Consider the following 10,482-nt stretch of genomic DNA (forward strand, 5'->3'; position numbering starts at 1 on the left):
CCTGCCGACCCCTCCCAGGCTGCAGTCCTCCACACAGCGGCCGAGCGGCCCGCCCCACGTGGACTCGGCTCCCAGGATCAAAGTCTCTTTGCTACCCGTCCCCTGCAGGTGTGCGGTGGGCTGCGCAGATCCGCTGCGTTAAAGTGGAGGCCCCGCCAAATACGGGAACTCCGTCTGCCCCTCCCCCTCCTGCTGCACGCGGCCCGCGCCCCCGACCCTCCCCCACGACGCCCGCCGCTGCACCCGGCCGCGGCCCCCCAGCCCACGCCCGGCTCTGAGGGAAAGGCCCCGCCCCCATCTGTTGAGGTCGCGGTACCGCCCCCTACCGCTCCGCCGAGACTTCATCCAATAGCGAACACGGATGGGCGGGATGAGGCGGCTGTCGTGAAGGAGTTCTGGCCAATGGGTAAGCGTGCCGGGCCCGATGGGCGGTGCGTCGAAGCCTTGTCACACTCGGGTCCGTGTGAAAACGGGGGTTCCGAGTGCAAAGCAAAGTTTTTTTGTAAACCGTCTGCAAAGGCGGGGGGGCGAAGAAGGCGCCCGACACCGGGCCGAGTGCAGATGCTGTGGCCGCCGCCTTTTTAGCTGCCCCGGCGTCAGCTACTCAAGCCGAGCCACAGCCGAGCGACCAGCGGAGGGGAGACCTGCGCCGAAAGCCTGCAGATGCTCGCAGCCTTCGCAGCGCGGAGCTGCCCGTCGCCCGCCCCCGCTGACCGCCAGCTCTTGCCCCTGGTCGAGCTCTTGATCCCTAGGCTCCGGTAACCCCAGCTCCCCAACGCCGCCACCTCCGCCGGCCCGCTGCGGGTGTGGAGGCTACTGGGGCTGAGCGGGGCCTCCGCCCCGGCTCCAAGGACCGACGCCTGAGGAGCTGCGCGCCGCCGGCCCGCCGTGGAAGTCCACAGGCGCAAAGGTTTGGCGGCTTGACCCGGAGCTCACCTCCATCCCGCCCCGGAGGCCCCTCAGCGGCCAGGCTCGGGTGTTGAGAGCCCCGCGCCGTCCTCCTTCCTTTGCGGGGTCGTAGAACGACCCTCGGCGCCTCGCAGCCACCGCCTCCCAAGTGTCCGGGCCGCGCTTGGCGGGCCCCTGAGCCGCAGCCATGGGGTGCTGGGGTCGGAACCGCGGCCGGCTTCTGTGCATGCTGATGCTGACCTTCATGTTCATGGTGCTGGAGGTGGTGGTGAGCAGGGTGACCTCGTCGCTGGCGATGCTTTCCGACTCCTTCCACATGCTGTCGGACGTGCTGGCGCTGGTGGTGGCACTAGTGGCCGAGCGCTTCGCCCGCCGGACCCACGCCACCCAGAAGAACACGTTCGGCTGGATCCGGGCCGAAGTGATGGGGGCTCTGGTGAACGCCATCTTCCTGACTGGCCTCTGCTTCGCCATCCTGCTGGAGGCCATCGAGCGCTTCATCGAGCCGCACGAGATGCAGCAGCCGCTGGTGGTCCTCGGGGTCGGCGTGGCGGGGCTGGTGGTCAACGTGCTGGGGCTTTGCCTCTTTCACCATCACAGCGGCTTCGGCAACAACTCCGGCCACGGCCACTCGCATGGGGGTCACGGCCACAGCCACGGCCTCTCCAAGGGGGTCCGCGGCAAGAGCAACCGCTCCGGGGACAGCGATAACAACGCGAGCCCAGGCAACCAGAGACCTGACCAGGAGGAGACCAACACCCTAGTGACCAATAGTAGCAACTCCAACGGGCTGAAACTGGACGGGACAGGTGAGGAGAGAAAGTCGCCGCCTCAGGTGGTTGGGTTTGGGGAACCCGGACCCCAACCGGGCCGGGGCAGGTTGGCCCGCACGCCCCCTGGTGCCCGAGTCGGCCTGCGCTACGCGCTGTGCCGTCGCCTTCCCGCTCCGTGCAGGTCCCGCCCCCGCCGGGGAAGGCGTGCGAGTGGGACCCCTTTCAGCGCCAGTGTTAGCAGCCTGGGGGCACGTCTGCGGTGTAAGTAGGGACTGTGCTTGTGACAGTGGGAGAAGGGTCTGGAGGTGACAGCCCGCTGCAGTGTGCCACCGCCCTTGGCTGTCCTAACAGCCTGTCTTTTCAAGAGACCGCTTTCGGTTTTTAAAGGGTCAAAAATGTTTCCTAATTCAGTTTCTTGGCCCCATTGGGAAATAAAATGACCAATTCGTTCTTAGTTGTGGGCTGTTTTAAATCCTAGTGGTGCTTATGCCCTTTTAAACAAGTGCATTAATATTATATTCAGGGCCAGCTAGCCATTGACTTTTCCTGAGCTCAAAAATGTTTCTTTTTTGAACCAGCAACGCTATGTTTCAGTTAATTGTCTAAAATCTCAACCTGAATTCTGAAAATCCTACTCTTAGGACCTGTCTAGGCATGTTCAAGATTTCACTTAGGATTTTTCAATCACTAAAATAAGAGTGATGGTAATTAACTCATCGTAAATTTTAATGGATGCTGTTCACTATAAGTATAATCTTGAAGGGAATTTGGAAAATAAATGTTGAAAGAAAGGAGATGGAAAAAGGAGTCAACCAATGCCCTACCGCCCAAGCTCAATGAGATGAACAGTTTGTATTTCCTCCCAGTTTTTTCTATTTATATTTGTTTACCTAGTTGTATGATACCTCATAGACAGTTTTCCTTTTTTTTTCCCAAGATGCAGGATTTTAGGTTAATGGAATTCAAGTTGTATATTGAAAAGGCTTAGTAAATAATTGAATTTTCTCTCCCATGTGGCAGGGTGTTATTCCAAAGAAAATCAAGCTGCTCTGGTGTGCCTATTCCCTTTCCCAGATCAGTGCGTTTGGTGGAAGATAGGGTTTGGGCAGATAGGGAAAAGGCACAGACTTTCAGCTGTAAGATGATAAGGTTTGAGGAGCTGTGCAATAATACATGGGGACTACAGTTCATAATACTGTATTGTTTAACTGAAGTTTGCTAAGAGGCAGAACTTACATGTTCTCACCAACCCCCCCCCCAAAAAAAATCCCTGATAAATATGTGCGGTGATGGGTGTGTTAATTAAATAGAAGGGAGGGAGATTCTTTTATAATACATACAAATCACAAGTCACCATGTGTACACTCTCAAAATCTTACAATGTTATGTCAGTTAGATCTCAAACCTGAAATTTAAAAAATATTCCAGAAAAGTAGGGTAGATAATGATCACTTAGTTGCAACTAAACTTTTGCTGAGGTTACTCTGTGATTGTTGATAACTTTATATTGTTGATCTGCCGGTTTCTATATCCTTTCTACCAAGGAACTCACAATAAACGTTTAAAAGTTAACCATAACACCTTAAAGACAAAAAAGTGACTAGAGCTCTGTGTCAAATCGGGCCTTTGTATTAGCTTTATCCATAGTTGCATTTAATTTGGGGCGTTAGCATTCAATTTTGTTTTCATTTTGGTACTTGCCAGAGAGTAGATTGGCATGTTCATAGGACCCCACTTCCACAGAAGAGGAACTTTTATGAGTGTGAGGGAGGTAAGGTGGTGAGGAGAATAAGAAAACTATCATCTTAAGTACTTAATTTATCCCTGGCCATTGTGCCCTGGCTTAGTCCCAGTATGTCATTTAGATTAAATTGCCCCAAGCACATTTTTAAAATTAAGAATATTTGATGCAGAATTTGTATTTCTCTGCAGATCCAGAAAAGTCCAGAAATGATGGAACGGAAGTACAAGTGAATGGGAATCTTATCAGAGAAGCTGATCACATGGAATTGGAAGAAGATGAGGATGATGATGATAACACCGCACAACTGAACATGCGTGGAGTTTTTCTGCATGTCTTCGGAGATGCTTTGGGTTCAGTGATTGTAGTAATTAATGCCTTGGTCTTTTACTTTTCTTGGCGAGGTTGTCCTGAAGGGGAGTTCTGTGTGAACCCATGTACACCTGACCCCTGCAAAGCGTTTGTAGACATGATGAATAGTACTCATTCGCCAGTGAATGAGGCTGGTCCTTGCTGGGTGCTGTATTTAGATCCAACTCTTTGTATTGTAATGGTTTGTATACTTCTTTACACAACTTACCCATTACTTAAGGAATCTGCTCTTATTCTTCTACAAACTGTTCCTAAACAAATTGATATCAGAAATTTGGTAAAAGAACTTCGAGATGTCGAAGGAGTTGAGGAAGTTCATGAATTACATGTTTGGCAACTTGCTGGAAGCAGAATCATTGCCACTGCTCACATAAAATGTGAAGATCCAACATCATACATGCAGGTGGCTAAAATCATTAAAGACGTTTTCCATAATCACGGAATTCACGCTACTACTATTCAGCCCGAATTTGCTAGTGTAGGCTCCAAATCAGGTGTAGTCCCCTGTGAACTTGCCTGCAGAACTCAGTGTGCTTTGAAGCAATGTTGTGGGACTCGGCCACAAGCCCACTCTGGAAAGGATGCAGAAAAGGCCCCAGCAGTTAGCATTTCTTGTGTAGAACTTAGTGACAATCTAGAGAAGCCCAGGAGGACTAAAGTTGAAAACATCCCTGCCGTTGTGATAGAGATTAAAAAAATGCCAAACAAACAACCTGAATCATCTTTGTGAGTCTTGAAACAGATGTGATATTTGACTTTTGCTTTAACCTGCAAGAGGAAAAAGACTCCATTGAAATTCTGAGTTTGCCAAGTAGTATAATTGAAGTCCTTGCCTGGTCACACAGCTTAACTCTATTTTTGTAAGAACATAATGGGACTGCTTAACAGAGTTCTATATATTACAACTTTGTGGTTCTTAGTGCATAGTACAGCTATGCTATAACACTTTTTGGAAAGCCAGTTTTAACACTATGTTACATTTTTGTTTAAAGGAAGTATAAACCTTATATAACAATGACATTTGATTTCCAGTTTTTCCATGGAGAAAAATAAATTAGGGGGAATTAATAAATTAAAATTGTTACTGGAATTTCTCTGCTTTTCTTTTCCCCCAGTGTTATGCTTTGTTTATTAGATTATAATTACTAGACTTAAAAACCAGCAGCTTTTTTCCTTTGATACTTAGGTAATATTTACTTGTTCTTGAAGACCATTACATAGCATAATGGCAGCATATTTTAAGAGTGACTTGTGGATATTCATAGGAAGTTTCATTTTTTTCTTCACATGGGTTATTTATAATATATCAGTTATTATCCTGTATTCTATATTGCTGAGTATTATTCTAATAAACAGTGAGAAATAGTTAACAAATTGAACTATGGTTTACATGTAATAGGGCATATGGGGAGTAAGTGCAGGGGAGAATGTTTACCAAATTAAATATTTAGATTATTGTAAAGTAATACTGAGACTACATTTCTAAATTATTCTGAGAATTGGAACCTGCTTTCTCTCACCGAAGTTAGTCTAAAACATGGACCTGCTCACCAGCCTTACTTTCTTTTGAAAGATTAGTATCACAAACACTGAACTGAAAGTTTACTCACAAAATATATCCAGTGAATGTCTTTAAGGAAGTTCAACTCAGTCTGATAATTGCATATTAAATACAGGCTTATTAATGAACCTTCCAAATTGTTGGTGTTTCTCATAGTAACCCATACGAATGGATTCAAATGCAGCTTTTCAAACAACCAGCGATGTTTGTATTTTGCCAAGAGCCACTGACTTGGGAGAGAAAAGAAATCTGAAGGCTAATGCAATTTGTATATTAAGTTCTTAAAAAGCAAAACGAGTTAAGGCCAAATTAATAATGAAGATTTGTAAATCATCCTGTCTTGATACTGCTCAGATCTCCTAATAATGGCTTATTTTGCGAGAGTCCACAAAACCTACACAGGAAATTGTTCTTGGCTTTTTGTTGTTGCTGTGGATTTCAAATCCATACACTCATTATTTAAGGGTATTTAAGTTATATATTTTTTTTTATGTAGAGGGATTATGCTTTGTGAAGAAACTGTAGATTTTTGTCCTCAGAAGAATGAATGTTAATATCAGTTATCACGTATAGCTCTATTTTTCTAGAAACAAAGTATCCTGACTACTTCAGTGACTTTTATAGCTGACTACTTTTGGGATGGCAGCCTTTTGGAATTTGTTTAATGGGTCTTAAGATGAAAGCGCTGGCCTTTGACAGTTAACTTTTTAAAGGGATGATCTTTTTTGGTAGATGGTAGGGTTTTTTTCTAGGGTGAGCCTATTGCTGGCAATGGGCCTATTTAAGAACAGCTGATTTTTCCAATGAGAATGAGGTAATTTTAGAAACAGAGTTTGTAAGTTCACATTTACTATAATGGGCCAAAACCCTAACCTGCTAATTTGCAATGCATCTTGATGTTTCAATACTCTTATCATATTGTAGGATTTAGTTCCTAAGCTGGTAGTTACTTTGAATTTGCAAAAATTTACTTAAACGTGAAATTGAGTGAATAAGAGAAAGCTTCAAATTATACTATATCACGTACATTCCTGACTTAACACTTTAAGCTACAAAATATTAAGATCTCAAAATAGTTTGTTAAAGAAATATTTCAGCAATGATACAATAGGATGACTGGTAAAATACACTCAGTGAGGTTTGCTTTACAAATGCTTTTTGGGGGTCATTTTTAATTACATTTGTATAATGTGTAAGACATAACTGAACGAGGCTTTTTTTAAGATGGTGGATAAGCTTAGAACAAGGGCTATTTTTTTTTCAAGAGTGCTTGGAAGGGAACGGCCTTTAGATTTCCGTCATTTCACTGTTCATCATTTTTAAGTAGCTTGTGTGTCACAAAGTGGTATCATGGGAGGCTTCTCTTTCGGAAGGACATTGTCACAGCATGATCAGTGGCCACGGGCTCACTTTTTGAGTTTTAGCAGAGAATTATTTATTTCTTTCCAATGCACTTTCTAACCCATTTTTAGCTATATTAGCATTAGCTTCTAAAAATGCTTTTATATTTAAATATTGTGGGATTTAAGTGTCTCTTTCCAAAATAGTTTATTCTGTCCCCAAAAAAATGAGGGAAATATGCTGAATTAGGAGACTTAAGCCCAATATTTAAATATGCTGTTTTATAAGACTGCATCGGTTTTAGGAGGTGCACCTCTCCTGCTGGCTCTTGTCTCTAAGCAAGATCAGTGTATTTAGAATGTGTTTAGCAGTGTGTCTGTTGGCTCGGTTTACTGAGAAGGCTCTGCATGTGCCTGAATTCACACCAGCCCAGAAGTTTTTCCAAGCCAAATGCAGCCTTAGTGATGAGAGAGATTGAATTCTCCCCTGTCACCTTTTAGCTTACAGGATTGTTTTTGGGTGGGGTGGGGGAGAAGGGCATTGTAAAAGTATGGATTAGAACCTACAAAAAAAAGTTAAAAAAAAAACTCAAAAACTTTGCTGTATGTATTTTAACGTTTTAGAAAACAATGTTTGACTAACTAAGGTATGTAGTTGGAAGAGGAAAAATTTCCATCAGAGCACCTTTGGAAAATCCCAATAGGCAGGAGACTGTGTTAACATTTTGTGTGTGGTTAACATCCTTAATTTAATTTTGAACTTTTGAAAGGTTTGAGGGAAAAGGCCTATGGAACCTAATGTGAAGTATTTAGTAGTATGGAGTTGATTGAAGATTTTTACTGTTTCTAAGCAGATATATCATTTGAATGATATGATGTTATTTACCTGCTGTCTTAAGATGTTCACTTACATAAATATGGAGAATAATTCTACAATATAGAAATATTTATTTTAATAGAGTTTCAGTTAAGTCATGAAGCAGTGTTAAAACTCTTGGGAAGTTGGAGGGGTTTTTTTTTGTTTGCTGTTTTTTAAGTGGAAACTGTCAAATACAGTGTTGGACCCTCTGATATGGAAATGTAATAGCACTATTTTGATGTTGCCCTACCAGCACTGTGTGGCAATGCTGTTTTCTTTTACTAACAAGCTCTGGAATACTTAGCAGTCATTTTCACCGGCACAGGAGTGTTTTGTATGTCATTCAGTTTCAACTTTCAAACCAAAAACTTCATGGTCTTTGGCAAAAAGATGCTGAAGGGAATGTAACATACAATTAATATATGTGGTTATATATATAAAAGACACAAATTCCCACGTCATGGTTCTGCCTTGAAACAGCACAATGAAGTGTAGCGGTGTATTCTGTGATTCCTTATGGAACTTCCATGTTGTGGTGTTTTGTGTTTGCGATAGGCTGTCCTTCGGGCCAGATGTGGCCCAATTACATGCAACCGTCATCTCATTCAATGCAGATGCACATCAAATGTCTTCAGTGCTGCAACCTTTTGCCTAATTTTTTTGTATGTTTTATGACTGTGCATTGTTTTCCAAAGCTGTTCCTACCTCACCATGAGGCTTTATGGATTGTTATGTATTATAAATGTTCTTTATGAGACAGACTACTGTTTCTTCTCACTTATTAAAAGTTAAGTAGAAAAATAAATTAATTTTTAAATATTGATTTGATTATTTTGTGCATATGGCCTCCCCTCCTGGGCTAGGCTAGGCTAGGCTGGGTGTGTAGAAGAGAGATGGACTTCAGGTATTGAAAGAGAAATTGCAGCCCAACCTGAGTGCTGTTAGTGTGTGGAATGGCAGGGTTACAGGCCAGTGATGTGGAGGGTAACAATCGTGGGCAAAAATTCTAATGGAAATTGGAAGGATAATAGTGCAAAAGTTCACTAACATGGAATAGTGGCTGTGAAATTCTTTATAGGCATTAAGTTTATGAATTGATGTAGCTATAGGTTAATCTGCTTCTTGGTGCTTGCTATTACGCATTTGTAAGCATAGTTACTATCAAGGATTATTAAGTAATTCACACATAATCCTCTGGAACTATTAACCTAGGAGTAATCTAGGAGTTTAGTTATATGAGTTCAGGACTGTCGTAAATGTAGCCTCATAAAAAGGATTTAAAGAGAAACCTGTACTTTTACTGGGAAAGAGCTGAAAAATGCATTGACAATAAATGGCAGTGAATATAATAGAATTGAAAATACAGTGGATATTCCAAAGAAGGCATAAAAATCTTTGGAAAGGGTTTCTCTAAGACAAAAGGGAAGAGGTGCAGGGTGAGAGGCACAGGGGTGTGGATGAGCACAGATGGCCGAGGGGCAAGAGGTACGAGACTGAAGGAGGTTGACGGCTGGCTGGAATTTGGTTTTATGGGAGTGGAGGAAGACATCGGTAATATTTGAGTGGAAAAGGCATCGTACTGGATAGACTGGGAACGGGGAAAAGACAGTGAGACGGGAGGGCAGTCCCTTTACTGGGTGTTCACTGCTGGGAGGCTGAACCAGTTCCCAAGTACACTTCCTCCACACATACCACAGTCCTGTTGATTCCACTCATGTTCAGTGTTCATGCTTGAACGTTTCTCAAATCAAAACGCATCATAGATACAATCAGTGGTGTAATTGCTGTGGGCTAACTTTTTTTCTTAATCTGGATGTGTTTTGACTAGTAAGGGTTCAGGAAAGAAATCTGAGGCAATACGGTCTTTCGAGAAGTACTTGCCAACATTCCCTGAAACGTAATTATGTGTACTATGCTATGCACCACACATGTGGATAAGAGCTATTGCTTTCAAATTAGATGAAACCAAGAAAAGTTAGTGACAACATTTTTTTAAAGACATTTCATAGAGATTTCATCATTTTTGCCACTGATAGCCTATATAACCAAATTTGAATATTTTTTCCTTTTAAATTGAGTAACGGATGCCACTGTTGCTTTTGCTTATTTACAAACCTGTTTCCCTTTTATTATATAAATTCTGAGGTACGGGCTGCCGTCATTATTTTTTTCAGGATCAAACTCAGACCCTAGCATGACTAGTCATTCCAAGGTGTTTGAACGTTAAGGAACGGCAGGAAGATACAGTAGAGACAGTAATACTATTAATAGCTAAAATATACTGAGCACTTACTACACATCAGGCACATACATTTTTACCTAATCCTTACAAACTGTCAGGCCTATTAATTACCATTTTGCAGAGATTAAGAACCTTACCTAGAGTCACGTAGCTGGTGAGTGATGGAGCTGGACTGAATGGGGTTCGGTGAGAGCTAGCACACAGCAAGTAGCTTGTTCCCTGTTGCTTTGAACCATGAACACCCCACGCCATAAGTAAATTACAACGAAGAGTTCTTTTCATTTTCATCCAATGACAACAATAAAGAGACAAAATACATGAGGAAAATACATTTTGAAGAACTTAATATTTATTTTTTTAAAAGTCAGAGTCGTCATCAGATAAAAAATTAGTACATTCTTACCTAAGTTAGACTTTCTTAGATTTTTAGGATTTAGGGCCTCTTGGTTTTGATCCAGCCTTGTGGGCAAGTGCCAATCTTACAAACTAGCTTTCATGTAAGCTAATATATAGTTGTTTTTGAGGTATTAACTGCTTCTACTGGAGCGCAAAAGCTGTGGCTTAAATATCCTTTTGTGCTGAAGACTGGGTCCTTGGGGGAGCAGAGGTGAGTGAAGTAAACGTGGATGAGGAGGCCCGGCACCAGGGGTGCGGTTAGCATTTGGGTGAGACCATTCACCACAGT

At 43.0% G+C, this 10,482-nt stretch overlaps 1 protein-coding gene across 1 annotated transcript; it reads left to right on the forward strand.

Moving 5' to 3' along the window:
• Positions 1–482: 482 nt before the first annotated feature.
• On the forward strand, positions 483–8,374 carry SLC30A1 (solute carrier family 30 member 1). Its single transcript, XM_037071016.1, has 2 exons — positions 483–1,718; positions 3,615–8,374. Exons 1-2 carry the CDS (start codon positions 1,097–1,099, stop codon positions 4,523–4,525), a joined length of 1,533 nt encoding a protein of 510 aa, XP_036926911.1. The 5' UTR covers positions 483–1,096; the 3' UTR covers positions 4,526–8,374.
• The last annotated feature ends 2,108 nt before the right edge of the window (positions 8,375–10,482 follow it).

Source organism: Sturnira hondurensis, unplaced genomic scaffold (genome assembly GCF_014824575.4).
Source record: "Sturnira hondurensis isolate 20B ecotype Veracruz unplaced genomic scaffold, ASM1482457v3 Scaffold0019216, whole genome shotgun sequence".
Taxonomy (NCBI): domain Eukaryota; kingdom Metazoa; phylum Chordata; class Mammalia; order Chiroptera; family Phyllostomidae; genus Sturnira; species Sturnira hondurensis.